At 30.9% G+C, this 20,418-nt stretch overlaps 2 protein-coding genes across 11 annotated transcripts; both read left to right on the top strand.

The window, feature by feature from the left end:
* The first annotated feature begins 9,521 nt into the window (after positions 1–9,521).
* On the top strand, positions 9,522–15,186 carry LOC137814643 (nuclear transcription factor Y subunit A-10-like). 10 transcript variants are annotated; one of them, XM_068617476.1, is made up of 8 exons: positions 9,522–9,971; positions 10,084–10,257; positions 10,625–10,670; positions 10,802–11,125; positions 13,137–13,246; positions 13,347–13,415; positions 13,541–13,681; positions 14,316–15,186. In XM_068617476.1, exons 4-8 carry the CDS (start codon positions 10,861–10,863, stop codon positions 14,721–14,723), a joined length of 993 nt encoding a protein of 330 aa, XP_068473577.1. In that variant the 5' UTR covers positions 9,522–9,971; positions 10,084–10,257; positions 10,625–10,670; positions 10,802–10,860; the 3' UTR covers positions 14,724–15,186. The 10 variants fall into 10 exon arrangements, with proteins under 10 accessions (XP_068473577.1, XP_068473578.1, XP_068473576.1 ...); XM_068617475.1 differs by having other exon boundaries at positions 9,568–9,971; positions 10,084–10,135; XM_068617482.1 differs by having other exon boundaries at positions 9,632–9,971; positions 10,084–10,135; positions 10,625–10,685.
* Positions 15,187–16,700: 1,514 nt separating this feature from the next.
* Positions 16,701–20,060, top strand: LOC137814642 (33 kDa ribonucleoprotein, chloroplastic). The gene is made up of 4 exons (XM_068617472.1): positions 16,701–17,241; positions 17,378–17,479; positions 19,294–19,602; positions 19,710–20,060. Exons 1-4 carry the CDS (start codon positions 16,828–16,830, stop codon positions 19,836–19,838), a joined length of 954 nt encoding a protein of 317 aa, XP_068473573.1. The 5' UTR covers positions 16,701–16,827; the 3' UTR covers positions 19,839–20,060.
* Positions 20,061–20,418: the final 358 nt, after the last annotated feature.

The following is a 20,418-nucleotide window of genomic DNA, read 5'->3' as shown; positions in this document are numbered from 1 at the left end:
TTGTAGTGTTTTTGTTTCGATAACTCTGTCTTTTGTGACTGAAAAGACTTTTAATACAGTGTAATACTCACCTCTCCTTACTTTCTTCCCAACTGATTTTCACCCAGTTTTTTGTTTGGATAACAATGTGTGGTGGGAGTGTTTGTCTAGATAACCATTTGTGTTGTGAGTGAAAAACTCTACAACGAAAGTGTACGACGTCGTGGAATGTATGTTAAAATAATCGTTTGTGAAAAGTTCTACAGTGGAGTACGACGTTGTGGATGTTAGGTTAAATAATCGAGTTTTTGAAAAACTTTGTTGTAGAGAGAGTGTGTGACGGCGTGGAAACTACGTTAAAGTAATAAAACTTTTGAAAAGCTCTACAGTGCAGTACAATTTAGTGCACTGCAGTTCAGTGTGGAACTTAGGTTAACATAGTTGAACATAGGTTGCTTGTGTAAATACATGTTTAGGTTTATTAACTTTCGTCTAGTTTTAGGATTTTTTTTCTTCTACCTGCCTGTTGTGACTTAAAAGGCTCTAAGTGAAGTTGCGACTGTGTAAAGTAGCTGAAATGTTTTTGTGTAATGTAGGTGAAAGTGTTTCTATGCATATGTAGTTAGGTTTATTATTTTTGACCCATTTTTTAGGGTTTTTGTTTCAATAACTCTGTCTGTTGTAATTGAAAAGACTTTTAATACAATGTAATACTCACCTTCCCTTACTTCCTTCCCAACTGATTTTCACCCAATTTTTTTGTTTGGATAACAATGTGAGCTGAGAGTGTTTATCTAAATAACTATTTGTGTTGTGAGTGAAAATCTCAACAACGAAAGTGTACGGCGGTCGTGAAATGTATGTTAAAATAATCGCTTGTGAAAAGTTCAGTAGTGGTGTACGATGCTGTGGAAGCTAGGTTAAATAATTGTGTTTTTGAAAAGCTCTGCAGTAGAGGGAGTGTGTGGTGGCGTGAAAATTAGGTTAAAGTAATAAAGCTTTTGAAAAGCTCTACAGTGCAGTATGGAACTTATGTTAAAGTAATTGAACGTAGGTTGCTTGTGTGAATATGTGTTTAGGTTTATTAACTTTCGTCTAGTTTTCGGATTTTTATTTTTTTCTTCTACCTACCTACTGTGACTTAAAAAGCTCTACAGTGTAAAGTAGGTGGAAAGTTTTTTGTGTAAGCTAGGTGAAAGTGTTTGTGTGCATATGTAGTTAAGTTTATTATTTTTTATCCATTTTAGGGTTTTTGTTTCGATAACTCTGTCTGTTGTGACTGAAAAGACTTTTAATACCGTATACGATTTTTAGGTTTTATAGCATGTAGTTCAAACATTATTAGGGTTTTTAAATGGTTCTTGAATGATTAAACTGTGTTTATGGTTTATTTGTTTATTTATAGTCATTGTTCGACCTATTTAGATTTTATAGTGTGTAATTAAAGTAAGTGTAAGATTTTTAAGTGTTTATATGACTAATTGTACGCAAGATTTGTTAGTGTGTGATTAAAAGGAGTTTAGAGTTTTTATTAATTTTAAAGTGTGTTTATAATTTTTGAATGTGTGGATTCAGTGTCTTTGTGTGTACTGTTTAAATTTTATTTTTATTGTGTTTCACTTTTAAAATGTATCTAAATATTTACACGTTTATCCTAATTATGAATATCTATTTATTTAAGTTTATTTATGTGTAAGGGTTTCTTGGATTAAGCAATCTTAAAGTTATTTTTTTAATTATATAATTTGAGAGTTATTTTCTTTAAAATAAAATTTATGAGTTATGCAAACTGAAAAGTCATTTTTTTTACTTCAGATGGCTTTCATAATTTTAGTTGTTTTCTTTAACAGTATTGGTCATAAAAAAAAATATCACTGACGTAAACTTTTCATTAATAAAATTGTCATCACGACTTCCGATAATGAGACCACAAGCATCAAGAATAATTTCAGTCACCGTTAGTTGATTTTGGACGAAGAAAAGACATTTAATTTTTAGATTCTACAATTCAAAAATTATTTTTAACTTTCAAAATTTGCAATCTAAAAGTCATATATGGAATCTGAAAACTAAAAGTAATTTTTGAACTAAACAATTTAAAAATATTCTTTTAAAAAAAATAACTTTTTGATGTTATAATTTAGAAGTAAAAAATAACTTCCAAATCTTGTAATCCAATTTTTGTTTTCAGATAAAGACACTTTTAAGTTTAAAATTGTATAATTCAAATAAAAGTAAATGGTCCTCGTTCTTCTTACGCTCTTACGGTGGAACAACTCACATTGTTAAACGATAATTGAAGTTCGGTTCCTATGATTGTAAGAACTAATTGTTTTTGTTTTCCTCTATTATTTTATCCTGCATTTATACATCTTTTTTGTCATTCACAGTTTGCTATTTTGGTTACAAAAGATTCTTTGTTATGTTGACAAGATAACAGCTAATTGGACTAGTAGATGCATATATAATAGTTTATTTGTTCTAATAATAAATGCATTCAACTTGTGTTACGTGGGCATGTAATCTAATTGAAATATACTAAGTGATTCTTAGTAGAATTCAAGTCTCTCTGTTGCTAAATCTTAAGAATTTGTTGAAGATTATCTATTAATAAAGAAATAATCAATGAATTTCTCTTACTAAAAAAAGTAAGAAAAAATTTATAGTAACTATTTCATTAATTATTTTAAAGATGTTAAATTGTTTCTTGACATATTGGTTTATCATATTTAATAACCTTTCTTTTGTACCCGATTTTGCCAAAACCCAAAATCCTAAACCAAAATAAAATAAAATAGTTTATTGTGACATATATTTTACGAAAACTTATTAAAAAAAGCTAAAAAAATCAATATAAGAAATTGTGTTTTTAAATGACATATATGTCTGGAATTTAGTTGGGCAATCACCAACGTTAATTTCAAACTTCCACTTAAAATCTGTGTCAAAAATTGACTTAGTTTGTGTTCTTTTTGTACCTGTTCCAGCATTGCTAGGGTTTTGATTCCAAACTCCACTGCCTCTTTACATTTTTTATTCATAACACAAAAATAGTAGTGAACATGCACAAGAGTTACTTTCACCTTCTTATTAAACAATCATTAACACATGACATGGTCTTTACATCAACATGTCCCCTTTTATCATCGCGTTGTAAATTTACTTGCCAGTAATTAATATCTATATATCAATCACATGATATCATGCTTGCTAACCAAGTGAATAGTTCTAAACTGAACCCACTATGGCATTAATTATAATTATAAATTTGCTAATGTGTGGATATTTCTCGTGTAGTTTAACTTTATAGGTATTCATGCATGCATTATTTTTTTGAAAGTACTTTACTTAAAAATGAAATGAAAAAGTTGAAGCTATTCACTTTTCTCTCCTATTGTTCTTGATGGAGGTTGATGATTCGAGCCTTGCACTACATATATGACCTCATCCAACTAGCATTAACGAACACCCAGAAACCATGGTTAGGGAGAGAGGGTAGCCAAGGTTACAAATTTGGGTTGTGCTTTTCATATGATCACTTTTAGTAGAAAAGGAAACCAAACAATTTGATTTAGGCTTAAAATATTACCCAGGTTTTTTCCCTTCTCACGTCTCAAGATAATCTTCGAGTGCTACCAAAGGTTGATGTTAGACCTCAACGTAATAAAGTAGAAAATGATTCACAATATCGTGGTAATTGCTTTAAATTATAAGTTTAACCACGAATGGGCAATAATCACACACAGTACCTTCTACCTCCTCTTAGGGATTATATAAGAAACTTAGGGAACAAGATTACTTCTCACATCATCAATATTATGTTCTCTTTTCCAGTTAAATAAAAAAATTATATAAGGTAGTAATGAATCATCATTACACATCACAAAAAGTCAACATCCCATCAAATGAGAGAAACTATTTATTTAAGAGTTCATAAGATACTTCTTTAATTATATTTACTGATTAATTCATTTTAATAAATATTTCTACGAGGTCACGAACGAGTTCAATAATGTAGTAAAATGATATTAATGTCGATCTTTGAAGTTAATGGTTATGAACGTATCAACTTCATTGACTTATGTCTGAGGTTGGAGGGTTATGAGGTCATGAACTGAACCCAACAGTCTTAATGCTAATCTAAAAAAATAATGAAAAATCCATTTTATTTCGTGATTGGGGGTGATGATTGCAGAAATTAACTGAATATACAGAATTGTAATTAATTTGTAAATATAACTCATATTAGAACCATGTAAAAGAAATATGGGGATGAGCATTTCTATAAATAAGAAAAAAAAATGACTTAATCAAGAAAGAACAACAACTTAACTAGGAACCACTTAAACGCTCAAGTTGGAAAAAAAAAATTTAGAAGAATTTATATTTGTGAATTAGTAACTATTTCAAAAAAACTAATATAATTTCCATTTCATTGTAAATATACAAATTTAATGATTATATTTAAATGAGAATTTACTCTAATCATTTATTAAATATTATTTTTGTTATAATGTGAGTTTCCTCGCATCCATCTGAATAAAAGAGTAGTTAAACAATTTCACTTGCGGTGCTTGTGATTATCCTTGATTCTATACGTTTTTATATATAATGAGAATTGAATATGAATTTTCTACCATATGAATCCTCTATACTTTTCACTCACATATACAATTAGTAAAATTTAGAGTTATATTATTTGTAATCTAACAAACTTTTTTCATCACATTATTTGTCATGCATTTTGTTTCTCTCTTTTTTTTCCGTGGAATGTCATACAAAAGTAAAGTACAGCTAACATTTAATGTTGCGCAATATAAGATAACAAATATAAAGCAAAAAAAAACAAACTATTATACATATATATACAACGTATGATTTTAGAGATAGAAACAAAAAGAAACAGAACAAAAATAATAGAAGCAACATTATCCATTTTGTTGATGAATGGTGTATCCCAACTGTTTTCATCTCCTTATATTAAAGTTTTTTTTTTTTTATAGATGGTTGATGGAATAAATAATTATGAATGGTGAAAATAATATGAATACTTTTGTATATAAAAGTTGAAAAGTCAGATGTACGGGTAGGGACAAACTAAACGTAGAAACAAAAATGTGATGAGCATGTTGTATATATATGTCCACTTGAAGCCAAAACTTTTAGAAATGGAAGTCTCTTTCTTTCTCCACGCCACAATCTGTTTTGGATTTTATTTGAAGGAAGAAAAAAAAGTATGAAAAGGTATCATAATGGTAATCTTTTAGGAAGTGCAATAGCTGTGGATCCACATCCCATAATGTAATACCCAAACTAAAAACACCCTTCTCTTTTTTCTACGTGCCCTTACATTAGATTTCCACTTGGAACTTCATTGTGCTTTTGCCTTACCACACCTTCTTCATACCACTTCATTTTAATACACTTTTTTTTTCTGTAATCTAGTGTTAAGTGTAATAATCTACTACTTTTTTTATAACTATGTTATTTGCCACAATATCTACCAACTTTTTTGGTCAATAATACATTGTTTATAAGAGTTTATATTTAGATATAGAATTCTTAAATGCCCACCAAACACTACTCAATAAATGAAAAGGTTTAGACAGAATTAATTTATTATTTTAGTAGCAGTATCTGATGATATTAAAGATCCGTATTGATTGGATTAGGTATAATAACATTTCATAAATTGATAAATTAATTGCATTATTCTTAAAATCTAATTTTTAATATTGTACTAAAGTGGTAGAAACTTTATCACATAAACTAGAAATAGTATATATAACTGAATAGAATCTTCAGTTGGATTATAGTTAAATATGTATGTTAATAAAAATAGGTAGGTAGATTTGGAAGTTGAAAAATGAATTGCTCTAATTACTGGATTGATGAATATTCGTTTTTTGTCGTGGGCAGTTGGGAAAGTGTGATTGGGTGTTGAACTCTATAATTGGCTTTTCATCATAAGTAAAAGATCTAGTAGATCTTCCTAAATAATGAAAATATAATAATATATTACATGCAAATGCATAAAAGGGATGAATATGAAACAGCAATCACTACCAACAACAATGTTCTTCGTTCGGTTCAATATTGGATCTAACAACGCAATCACTTCTTTCTGTAAAGTTATTGCACACACATCTCTACTTCATCAACTCTTCTTCTCCTATCCACGTCCTTTTTTTTTCATGCTTATCTTTCTTAATATAATTTTCTCACTTATATATTTAACTTTTTTACCAAATAATGATACGTTAAAAGCAACATCATTTTAATACTTTTTTGGTAAATTTAACTTGTTTTGATTTTTTTTTTTTAAAAATCCTTACATGTTATCATTCTATTAAAAAATTAAATGGTTGTACAGATTTAAAAAATAATAGAAAATACGTGGAAAAAAGTAAACTTGGATAGTAAAATTTAAAAAATATGACAATTTAATGATAAAATATGTAATTAAATTTACTTGTTTGGAGAAATTAAACTGAGTATAATGATACTGTAATAATAAGCCATAGACACTAGCGTTTTGTCTTATTTGTTAAAACACTATTTTAAACATTCCAAAAGACAATTTACACTAATATGAAAGAAAAGGAAAAACAGCCTTTTGATATCATGTACGCAATCAGTTCCACGACTGTTGTATTTTAATTATGTTGATAAAGACTTGATTTTACATTACATCTAATTTTACTTCTGTCTTGTTTTTTTATTTATTTTTATTTTATCACTTCACTTGTTTGTTTATAATTAAAGGTTGTAATTAGTTTGTGTAGTTTGATTTAAGCAAAAACTAAGAATATGAAAGGAATGTAAAAAGATATACTTGTAAAAACTTGTATATTGTAATCTTCTAATATTTTTATATGGATAATTACCTCAAACACTAAAAAAAAACAATCTTTTATAATTATCAAAATTAGTCGTGAAAGTTAAAAAATAGTAGCTAAATTGATTTGCAATCAAAATAGTAACCAAACACAGGTAATAAAAAAAATTATAGTCGAAAACTATCTACCTATCACTTTTTTTTATTGGTAGCAAGATTGCTATCGAAAAATTCAGTCGCAATTTTGATCGTAATTTGGTACCCCAATTCTAAAAAACCAATTTAACAACGAAAAATTGTTAAAAATTTAATTGTTAAATCGATCGCTAATGAGATTAAAATTAATAATTATTAAAATAAAATAAGTTTTAGTAACTAATTCGATATTGTTATTATTATTATTAATAATAATGGTGTTTTCATTATTATTAACTTTAACAAATTTTTCAGAGGGAATCAAACCAATATAATGTGAGGGTAAACATAGAAATCTATAACCATTAATTACGATAATAATAATAAATATTTTACAATTAATATTATTATTAATATTAATAATAATAATAAAAATAGTAATCATAATAATAATAATAAATAATTATAATCGTAATAATAAAATAATTATAATCATAATTATAGTTGAATATAATATATATGTTAACTAAAGTCGTATGTGGTCTTTATACACTGAAGTCGTATAGAGGTGGTACGACTTTGATTGTATTGTTTTACAATGAAATTATACATGCTACATAAGATTTCACTTAAAATTAATTTCAAATTTAATCAAAATTGTCAAAATGTCATACAATTTATGTTTAACAAAATTGACAAAGTCATACATTTTGAGTACGACTTTCACATAATTTCTTTTCCAACCTAAATCATATCCATAGAGTACGACTTTCACTCTAAAAATTTTCCTATAGTATACAACTCGCCGATTTTCATAAAAAAAAAAATCACCCAAAATTGTAATTTGTAAAAAAATTACATTATTTTCCTGAAAAACCCAAAAACAAAATAGAAACAACAGAACACACTGAGATGATAAGAGAGATAATTTATTGACTAAAAGGAGAACAGAATAAAGATAATTTGTATTATTTTCATTGATTCGCTCTTAAAACTAATAAAAAAAATAAAAGTAATAACTGAATATTCTTTTAGGGAGGGGGAATGAGCCAACCCCAACAAAAGGATATAATTTGTGGTCCTTTCCTGTACTTGGTTTCTGTATGATTTTTTCCCTCCTTTCCGCTTCTCTTCACATGTGTCTTTTTAGTGAGTGGTTCGCTTAAATAGTGTACAATTATTTGTTGACAAACCTCTTATCATAAAAGAAGGGAAAAGTAATGAAAAAGGAGGTCTTGGTCTTCCTAAGTAACAGTTATCTTAGAGAGCTACCTAAATTAGAACATAGGTTTCCATGGAACATGTTCAAAATAAACATTATAGCCGGCTAATGAAAATGAAGTTAAATAGATTGGAGACAACAGAATCTACACATGTACCTAAGATTCATCTGGACTCTTAAGTATATTATAAACCTTTATTTTCTCTTTACTATATTTTAACACTATAAATAAACTTCATGTACTTAGGCTAAAGAAGATTACGGATTGAGTGTTCAAAGAACTAATATAGTGTCAATAGTCAAATATTCATCATCACTATTTCATCATGAAATCCTGATAAGAAGAAGAAAATCAAATGCATATTTCTCTCATGCTTTCCAAATTAATTTACTTCTATAACACTTGGTGGTTGTTTCAGCAGTGGCAGCTAAGCAAATTACAATAGTTTCTATCTAAAAATTTATTGAAAATGTAACAATGGTGGTACGAATGTGTTATGGTGAAAGCTAAATCCAAAGAGATAAGAAAACTGGGGGAATATCCAGTGTAAATAGTATTATGCCTTGTTCGCGTTGTAGGCGGATTTCTAGATGTGTAAATGTTTTCTTTTTTAATGACACTCTGTTCATAACATACTATTTCTGAACCATCTAGTTTCATCACTGAAATCGAAGTTTTATCTACTGATCTGATCTCTGTTATTTCTAAAAACGTAGACCATAATATAATGGAATTTGTCAAATCAGTAAAAAAACTTAGTTTGAACAATATTTTTTAGACTAAGATAAGATAAAAGGAGATATTTGCAGATATGCTAACATGCTATACTATCAAAATTACCGTGCCAATAACCTTAATTCAATAGTAATAGACTGTCATGAATAAATTTATATATTTATTAAAATGTTTGGTATAACAATCACTGATTTTTTTTAAAGTACCAATTAATATTGGCAAATTAATATAACATAGGTATTATTCGATTCCTTCCATGTCATAATGGTTATGCATAAGCAACTCTTGAACTGGAGAGGGTAGGGGAAGACCAGAAAAGGGTGATATATGGTTTGGTGTCCCACAAATATGTATAAAAGTAGTGCAACAAACAACGAAAGTGATAGATAACTTTAAGGTAGTTAAATGAATTTAATTTTTAAAGGGCGTGAACGGTTAAACTTTTTGAGTGTTGGAAACAACAATTCTATTCACGTATACAGTAAAGAAAAATGGGAGATCTAGACAATTTTCTTGAGCAACCAAATTTTGTAAATACGAAAATGGGGCAATCAAAGGGTATGTGTGTAACTAAAATAGTATAATGCTACCGACCCCTCTCATCATCTAATGGACCAAACCAAAGGCTAATAAGCAAGCATGCAGACTTGAGAACTCAAGACAGGACCACATTTTCTTTCTAATATCTATAAACTTAGCATAAGGTGCCTCCTCAACTTGCAGTAGTGAGAATATAAAATTAGAAAACAATCAAAGGGCATTGCCACAAATAGAGAGGGTGGTGGTTAAAATATTGGCACAGCTTGGCCACCATCCTTGATTTGCACCATCCTATTTTGGGTTTTAGAGATGAAGGGGAGAGTGAGAGAGGTAGAAAAGCAAGTATAATCAATGTAAGATACTTGAAAAGATTAGATCAGTGGCAATTAGTGATGTTATAATTCATTCAAAAATAAAATAATATTAAAGAAGGGGTCACATAGTACTAAAAGGAGTTGGTGGAGGGACCTTGGTGTGCATGAAAACCAAACCTCATTGGAGTGTTATTTTCCATTACACTTGTACGCTTTCATCTCCCTTCTTTCCCTTCACTTCAACTTTCTCTCTCCTTTCCTTTGCTCTTGTCTACCGACATCGCTCCAATCTAATGGGGTTAGTTCTATTTCTGCGTAGGATTCGATGCTGCTACTCTTTCTTCAGTCTCTCTAATCACTGAGTTTCATATGTTAGTGCTCTCCCTTTTGGTCTCTTCTCCTTCTTGGAGTTAACGGTTATTGTCAACTTACTCCTTGGAACTTGATGCTGACATAAGAAAAACTCCTTGGAACTTGACTTTTCTATTTCATGGTGTGTGTGTGTGTTTTATTTTGTTTTTTTGGTTCTTCTTGTATCTCTAGCTTGGGTTCCTGGCTCTGTTGGTTTATGTATCTTAGTTTTGTACTTCGTATGTATGCTCATATCTGGTTTATTGTTTTTCTGTTGGGATAGTTGTTGGGGTGTGTTTTTCTTGATTGTAATTCCCATCTCACTTTTGTCTTCTTCTAATTGTCTTCACTTTTGTGTCACTTTTCAAGCTCTAAGGTCTTCTGATTATTGCTTTGGCTTTCTAGAATAGTCTAATTAACTTATTTTGTGTGTTATTAGTTAGTATTATAGTTGATTATTGGCAAGGCATGGAAATTGAAATTGTCTTTTGATGTATATTTCAATTCAGCTCCTCTCTGTTGATGTTTATGCTGAAGACTGAATAAAAATCTGAGGTACATGCCATTTATGTACTGATTCTCCCCTCTTTTCTTTTTCTTTCTTGGAAAATTTGATATTTTGTATCTTCCCCTTGGCCTTATTAGTTGTCTTGCTTTGATGGTTGTTATTCCATCCTTGCTTACAGGAACTTTTTTTCTACGCACCAATACCATTAACTTAGAAATCATCTTTTGGAGGGCGTATATGGCGATGCAAACTGTTTATCTTAAAGAACATGAAGGAAATGCACCCAATTTTGTGGGGGCCTTGTCATCTGCAGCTTCAGCACCCTGGTGGAGTGCTTTTGGATCTCAAGCTGTTCATGGGGGTGAGTCTTGTGTACAAATGAAACCCTTTTCATTGGAGCTTCCTAACTGCATAGACCAGCATGCTGTCAATAAGCCTTCGGCAAGAGGAGCTGAACATGTGTTGGGCAAAGGACATACAACTCAGTTTACCATCTTTCCAGGTATTTAATTTTGGATGTATCTCTCTGGTTAAGTTGTACAATTTAGTTCAATGCGTTTTCACCAAAATAGTAATTGAAATTAACTATTGATGGAGTTATGAGTAATATTTCTAGTAAGGTTTGATTCCTAAAAATGTCCTTCTTGGGTGGGAAATGCCTATACAAACACATACTAACTGCACATAGTTTGAGAAAATCAAAGAAAAAGCAAAAAAGTTATTTATTTCTTCTTAAACTTTGGATGGCTAAAAAAACTATCTTGCAACAAATATTCTGGCCCTTTGTTTTCGGACTTATTTTCATTTGAAAGAAGAATGATATGCAAACAAGGGAAGCTTGATGTTCAGAATGGTGGGTCACCTCACCATCACCACAAGGAAATAAATTATACATATGAACGATCTAAGGACTTCAACTTAATTTTTCTTCTTGATTTACTAACGTTAGAGTGTGACTAATTGTGCTTATTGACCTGAACTGGTGAAAGTAAAATAAAAAATTACTTCACTGAAAACATTGCAGACGACACTTTAGAGTTTACCCCTTTTGTCAATGAAATAAAAAGGTTAACGTACTCACATCGTCTCTGTAGTATCTCTCCAAACTCAATTAAGTTTCTACAGTCCAAAACCCTTTAAAAAGTCCCTTATAATTTTCAAACAATGCAAAAATGGTCCATATTGTAGTTCAATACTTTCACTCTAAACAGAGAATAAATCCAATAAACATGGTTGATTACCATTGTTGGAAAACTGTAGGGATTTTCTCAAAATGGTTTTAAAATTTAAACTCGGTAGGGACATAATTGAATTTTGAGTGAAAACTATAGGGAACAAAATTTGATTTAAAAAAAATCCGTGGACAGTATTTCAGTACTTAATTAGCTTGAATTTTGAGGAAACTGCTTTCCATAATCACCTCAAAAGACTGTCATTATTGAACGGATACTGATACGAATATGGATATGACATGGACACAAACACTTCAACAAATATAATTTCTAAAATGTAAACACGAAGACATGAATCTATATGTTATTATTATGAATCATATAAATTGACAATTATGTGAAAAAGATTAGTCAAATATAATAAAAATGAATCTAATTCATTTATCTAAAATCCAAAAAGTGAAAAAAATATAATTTATTTAAGGGATTTCATCCCTTTCTTGATTATCATTATTGAAAACAACACTTTAGCTTAAATTCATTTAAAAACAAATTAACAATTTAAAGAAAATTCACATTGTATTGAAGATATGATAAGAAAATAAAAAAAAAACATTTTCAATAATTCATATATAATCTAAATATTTCTGATCATGAGTAGGTTTTGTTTTTTCTTTCAAGTCATAATTATACAAAAGTTTGAGATTTTAAAATTATTGTATTTTTTTTTTAAGATTGTGTTAAAATAATGTTAAAATGGTTAGATATTCATTTGAATTGAACATTTATGTGTATCTCCTTATACGTTTCAGACACATGTGTGTCATATGCTGTAATTAAGCTAAGATAGTCAATAAATTTAGCTGAGGGTTGAAACTCGAAACATTCTACCAACTGATAACCTTCAGAAGTAAGACCATTAATAAGATATATCATCTCACACTTTCACACACACTAGCAGAAACACATTCATCCACAGAGAGTATTAAACTACTGTTTTAAAAAAAAATTGGTATTATTGATGAAGCCAATTCCTACTGTCTTCTCACGCTGTGTTCCAAAATTCCATAAAGATTGCTCATCAAAATGCTGTTTATCAGTTTTAAGACAGATAAAATGAGATTATCCTTTTAGGCCCATGTGCTAGCTTCCAAAACACTTGAAACTGATTTTTTCGTGGATTGAGTTCTGAATCTAAAATCCCATCGCAGACTCCCGTAGAATTGTTGATTGTTTAGAAAACTACTCTGCTTTTGTTTTTCATTTGTTAGAAGTGACAGTGTTTGCTGTACTTGACACATCAACTTTCCTGTGGTAACCATTAAGACGTTTCTTCTTCAGATGATTGTAAAATGTCAGATGAAGCGCAAACGCTTCAGACAACCATATCACTGCAGCCATCACTAGCTGACTCCCATTCTCGTTTTGAGATAGGATTTAGTCAGCCCATGGTAAAATCTTCTCTCAAAAGTAACCACTTTGATGTTTTAGCATTTTTTATTTGTGTGATTAAACATGTTTTACTTTTTCTTGGTACCCTTCTCTTTGTAGATATGTGCAAAATATCCCTATACGGATCAATTTTATGGGCTCTTCTCAGCTTATGCACCTCAAATTTCGGTCTGTCTTTTACTTCACCAAGCTTGGTTATACATGCTCTCACTATATATGCTTTTGCCTTTGGTAATATAATGTAATCTTTCACTGTTTACTAAATCATCTATGTACCATCTGTAACAATTTAGGGACGTATAATGCTGCCACTTAACATGACATCTGATGATGGACCAATTTACGTAAATGCTAAGCAGTACCATGGAATCATTAGGCGTCGGCAGTCCCGTGCCAAAGCTGTACTTCATCACAAATTGACTAAACGTCGCAAGGTATCCCAATTTTTTTTTCATCTTATACTAATCAACATATTGTAGCCTCACTCAGCTTCACCCAAATATGACTTATGCAGTGGTGGATTATTTCTTTTAAGTAACGAGTACTATATACCATTGCAATATATAGTGCATTTGTTAGGTGCATGCTGTCATAATTCTTCAAATATGATTCACAGTTCAATACCATTCGATTGGATTTGACTATTTATATCATAAGATGAATCTTACGTGACTTTGTATCATAGTATCATACTCTATAGACATGAATGAATTTGTGCAATTTTTTATATGAATCACTCATTCAACTATTCATTTTTATTTTCTTTCACCAATTCTCATGAAAGAAATAGAAAAGACATAAAAGTTTAAATTGTCAAATGAGCTTCACAAACTTGGATCATCTCAGCAATAAACACTTGTATTCTTTTGTGATTTTAACAGGCAGAAATAATATGACAATGAATTATGATATCAAGTACGTTTAAAATTCTTTTAACAGAAGAAATTTGATCATTAAGGTGTTTCTGTATTAAAGAATCCAATCTCACATTCTGTGCTGATCACTGGCACTGATTACTTGTGAAATAGTACTATTTCCTCTTAACTGAATTGTAAATCTGTCTTACAGCCTTATATGCATGAATCGCGCCATCTCCATGCAATGCGGCGACCAAGAGGATGTGGAGGTCGCTTCTTGAACACAAGAAAATCTGCTAATGGAAATGGCAAAACTGGAAATGAAGTGCATGAAACTGTAGGTGAACGATTGCATTCCAGTGGTTCTCAGAGTTCTGAATTCCTTCAGTCTGAGGCTGGAACTTTGAATTCATCAAAAGAGACTAATGGCAGCAGTCCAAATATTTCGGGCTCAGAAGTGACTAGCATGTATTCACGTGGAGGTCTTGAAAGATTTTCCCTCAATCATTTTGGATCTTCTGTGCACACTCTGGTAGACATGATAGATGGTGGGCGTGGTATGATCATACCCACCAAATGGGCTGCAGCAGCAGGTAACTGCTGCAACCTTAAAGTTTGACTAGCAAAGAATCAAGGGGGGGGTTTAGTTCAATGATGCACCAAGCCCCTCCTTTATGAGACCAGATGAAGAAGCTTGTTTTCAGTTGGCTGTGTTGACTGTGACAAGTTTCGTTCTGTAGGATCGTCCTAACATCTGGTCTAGGCAATTCATCCCTGGCTCATACTTTGGCAATCCATCCTTGGCTCATAGTAACTGTAGGCAACTCATCCTTGGCTCAATGTACCTGTAGTAATTTGTCTTTCTGCACCGAACTGTCTTTGACATGCTACAAACTAATGACTTGATACCCTGACGCAGAAGACAATTCAGTGTCTTTATCTTTGTGTGAAAATAAAAGCATGAAACTCCACTTATGTGTATTTCTGCTATGTCTAAACTTGGTTTTGTATTTAGGAACTATGTATTATAGAACTTTGACGTGTGGTCTTTGTTAAAACAATGCACTGGTGTGTTTTTCTCCTCTTGAGCAAGTCAAAATTTTATTATCCTACCAAACTATCGCCATATGCAGCAGACAAGTCAAAGGTAGATGGACTATCTCATAGCCACATCAATCCATCGTCTAAATATCAAGAAATATCTGATAACTAGACAGCATTATTCACTGAACTCAGATGTTACACTAAAAAAAATAAACTAAATTTTTATAACAAAATAATTTGTTGCAATAATAACTAAATTAGAGACCATTTTAGAAATTAAAACAAAAATTTGTTTCTAAATTAGTTTGTATTATTGTTAAATAGTTTATAAATTGGTATCTAATTAGCAACCAAACTTTTAGAGACTAAATTTAGAAACTAAATAATTGGTAGTTAAAACATTGATTGCTAATTAGATACCAATTTATAAACTATTTAATAATAATAGAAACTAATTTAGAAACTAATTTTTGTTTTAGTTTCAAAAATGGTCTCTAATTTAGTTACTATTGCAACTAATTATTTTGATTTCTAAAAATTGATTTTTATTTCATGATTTTTTTTATGAGTTCTGTTTCTGTTTTCAGCTCTAAGACTGACTACTGTTTCAAGATTTCCTTTGAGATGAAAAAAAGAAGCATGGTTTGTTACATGCTATAGTAAAACTTCCACTTTGCTCATTAATTCGATTTTCACATGTCATACAATTGATTGTTCTTTAATTTTATACACACAAAAAAAAACTGTCATACAATTTGCAGGAGTGGAACCTGAGACACGAGACTAAGATAGGCCTGTAATCTTCAAAATATACTACATATTATATCATAATTATATAAATTAAGATTTAAAATTTATGTGGACAAAGTTAATCAAATTTAAAATAGAATTAATCTAATTCATTTATTTAAAATTAAAAAAAATTATTAAAATCATTTACATTTTTCTAAAAATTAAACTGAAATCGTGCTAGAATTTCGAGAACTTGACATTTCGTATAATAATTTAAATTTAAGAAAATTTGGGTGGAATATTTAACTTTCTAATTTTGGGTACATAATAGTTCAAAGTATGCCAAATCACCACTCCTACCTACCCATCCGCCAAACAAATTACTCTCTCAACTTCTTTGACAGTTTGAATTATTCATGATTTATTGTTTTAATTTACCAGTTAATTATCATAATGTTTATTATCTCATTCCTTTTTTAATCATTACATCCAACTACTAAGATTAACAACGGTCTACTTCTTAGAAATTAAATGTTTCCATAATTTTACTATTTTTATAATAATTATATTATAAATAAATTCTAAAAATATTTTATCAGTTGTAAGTATAAAAATTAATTGATGCAGAGAACTTGAACTGTATTAACATATTGCATTTAAAAAAATACCGAACCAATTCTTAAAACTAATTTCATAAAATTATTGAATATTCCACTATAACAAAACCATATAAAATGGAAACAGTAATCTTTATTTTAACTTTGAGTAAAAAATGAAAAAAAGAAAAAGTGAGAGTAACATTTGGAGGTGTTCCCAAGCAAAAAACCTTATCCTGCGAAGTTGTGAATAAGAAAACCCAAACTCTGCAGCATTAACAATAGGTGTCACTTCACTTCCAATTCCATACTCAATTCTGAAACAGCAACCCTTTCTCTCTCACACGCTAAATGGCTGCTGCAGCTTCTTTTTCCTCCTCTATCTGCAACAGAATATACAATCTTTCCCTCACCCACTCTTCCGTTTCACTCACCTCCAACTTCCTTCAGAGACCCATTTTCCAAAAACAACTCAATCTTAACCTCAAGTCCCAAAGCTTCAGTCTTTCATTTCTCCCACTTCATCGGCTGTCCCCACCTTCCGCCACCTTCGATGGGCTGGAAGTGGGTCAAGACATAACAGAGTCCCGACAAGACGAGCCAGTAGCAGAAACCTCTGAAAAAACAGAACAAGAGGAAGAGCGAAAGGTTTCAGACTACGATAACGATGCTGGGAGGCTCTATATTGGAAACTTGCCATTTTCAATTACTAATTCCCAATTGGCAGAGCTCTTTGCAGAAGCTGGCACCGTGGCGTCTGTTGAGGTTTCTTCCTTTTGCCATTTTTGCAAAACCTTTTCACCCTTTGTGCTTGTTTTTCTGTTTGATTGATGAATTTGAGGTATTTATGGTGCAAGCTAATACTGTTTCTTACCTTGTTTTGTTTGATTGAATTTTTTAGATTGTGTATGATCGTGTCACGGGTAGAAGCAGGGGATTTGCATTTGTTACAATGGAAAGTGTAGAGGATGCTAAAGAGGCAATTCGAATGTTTGATGGCTCTGTAAGTCTCAGTACATTACCTGCTATACAATTTTGTTTGTGAAAGATGCTAGTAATACACCATCCAGACTCCAATTCATGTAGGTCCTACCACATGCTTAGGTCTTATTCTCCATTTAGCAGGTTTCATTCCCAAACTAGCGAATTGAATTTCAATCAATAGGTGAAAATATGTTGCAAAGAGAGTTAGAGACTGTATTATTAGAACTCTTTTATGGTTCATTTACTCAGTGTTCATAATCATAACGACAAGGTGTTCCTTTCCAGCAGAAGTAGCTGCTTTTCTAATCCAATAATTTGTTTTTTCCTCCTGTCTTTAATCAAAGTAGTGTGATAGACATTCCCTAGAGTTTGTTCTGATTTTCTGAGTTATCAAAGGATGATGAAGTCCTTATATAATGAAAATTATTCATGAGAAAATGATTCACCATTCCTAAAAAATGGAAAAAATTCAGTTTGCATAGGGTTTTATTTTCTTGTTGCATTATTTGTACTACTTCCTCCATTTCATATTGATTGTGGTTTTAGCATTAAAAAGGTCATATTGATTGATGTTATCACATTTCAAAGAAATATTATACCTTCTATTTCAATTTTGTCCTCCAAATAAATACTATTGTCTTGGCAAAACTGAATGTTGCAATTATCAAAATGAAATACTATTTTAGCAAAATTGACCCCAAATAAATACTATTCTCTTGTAATAGTTAGCAATACCAAATGGAGGCACTAATACTTATATATTCTATGTGTGAATAAATTTCTTCATAACCACTTGTAAGAGAAAAAAATTAGAAGAAAATAAAATAATTTTTGGGATAAAATTAGTATATACATAAATTAATTTGTAGAGGTTGTAGAAGTTATCTCATTAATATCTCAGTAACTTAGTTTTAACTTATACATAAACTAATTTTAGTTTATAGAGAACTTTTTTTTCTATTTTCTTTTCCTAGGAGTATTTATGAGAAACTTATCCTAACAAGGCCACAGCTTCTATAAGGTTACATTAAAAAACGTCGGTTAAAGGGAAGTTACTGGAAAGTTCCATCAGTTTGTAGATGTTAAAACTAGGAGGCAAAGCAATCAGAATAAATTACTGCATTGTTAAAACTTGGTTAAAATTTAGTATCTTAGCAGAAAAAAAGATAACTGAGAGAGAAAGATAAAGGGATTGAAGAAAATAAGAGAAAGGACCATGGTAAGGAGGAAGGAAGGATTGTCAGATGGATTAACATGTTAAGGAGAACTGAGGTCTTGTGAGGGATCAATGACTGAGCCATGAAGAAAGTAACCATAAGAGCCCTAATACCATAACAGAAAATAAAGATAAAGGGATTTAAAAAAATAACAGAGAATGAGGAACTTTTCTCTCTGCAAAAATGTGTTCAGATGTTTTGACATATGTACAGGCACTGCATCAATGCTATGCATCACTGAAAATAAAAGAAAAAAAAAATTGCCATATTGCTGGGCAATAGCAGAATTGTTGAGTTGTCCCTTTTGTAACAGAATTACTGAGTTGGTATTAGCTCCTTCTAGAAGTCTTCCATCCTTATCCTTATATATATATATATATATATTTATTTATTTATTTTCCTTGCCTTATCATCATTTTGGATGACAATTTGTTCTTCCAAAAGATCTCTCTTATTTTGGTTGGTTTTGTGCGGTAGGAGATATCTTATAAAAAACAATACTCAAATGCCGCAACCAGGCTTTCAAATTATCTTATTAAAAGCCTTGATCACATCTGAGCTTTCTAATATAAATTATCAACTCAATGCTAAAATTAATGACTTTTTTGGTGAGCAGCAAGTTGGTGGTAGGACTGCTAAGGTAAACTTCCCAGAGGTACCCAAAGGAGGGGAAAGATTGGTAATGGGGGCAAAAATAAGGGACAACTACAGAGGCTTTGTAGACAGCGCTTACAAGATCTATTGTGGAAACCTTGGCTGGGGAGTCAACTCACAGGGTCTTAGAGAAGCTTTTGCTGAGCAGCCAGGCATATTGAGTGCCAAGGTCGTCTATGAGAAGGACAGTGGAAGATCTCGAGGTTTCGGGTTTGTTTCTTTTACAACTGCCGAATCTGCAGCAGCTGCCTTGGACATTATGAATGGTGTGGTAAGAACATTTTTGGTACATCAGTTTTGTAATTTCAAGTTCATCTTATGATATCAGTCTAACTATATAACCACATTCCTTCTGAATGTAATGATGTGTTTTTTCAGGAAGTGCAAGGTCGCCCATTGCGGTTGAATATAGCTGAAACAAGGACACCACCATCTCCTCCAGTAATCGAGGAAAATGCAGGAAGCAATGCTGAAAGCTCGGAATTGGTTTCAAGTGCCAGAACATAAGGAAAATTTAATCGATCAAAATTTTGCCCGCAAAATGAACGTTATTTGGCTTCTTCCTGAAAAGTTTCACTTGGTATCAGTAAGTTGTGAAATCTATTTTTTATTGAGCAAATATTGATCATATCTATACAGGGTCGATGTTAATTATACAGTTTGTAATTATGGAAGTCTAGCTTTCAGAGTTTGGTAAACTAATAATTTATTCAAGTGAATTCTTTTTAAGTCCTGTTGTTGAGGGGTGAAATAATGATAAAATGGAAGCGAAGGCGACATACATAAGAGCCACTAATTCGCTATGTAGGGAAAGCAGCTTGGCTAAGAGCATGTCAAAGGCAATCATTTAAGCAAGGGATTAATTCAACTCATTATTTCTATATCGTCATTATTTTGTACATAATTTTAATAGCACCCATTATTAATTGCCGAATAGGCCAGATGTTTGGCAGCTCTATATATCATAACGATAAGCTATTTTAGGGTAAACATTCAAACCATTATTGTAGAAAAACAATTATAAAAATCCAAAAGAAAAAGAAATCGTAAGTGATACTTGATATTAAAGATGACAATTGGAACTGTT

The sequence above is a fragment of the Phaseolus vulgaris genome, chromosome 1 (assembly GCF_000499845.2).
Source record: "Phaseolus vulgaris cultivar G19833 chromosome 1, P. vulgaris v2.0, whole genome shotgun sequence".
Lineage (NCBI taxonomy): Eukaryota > Viridiplantae > Streptophyta > Magnoliopsida > Fabales > Fabaceae > Phaseolus > Phaseolus vulgaris.
This window is presented reverse-complemented; position numbering and strand designations above follow the sequence as displayed.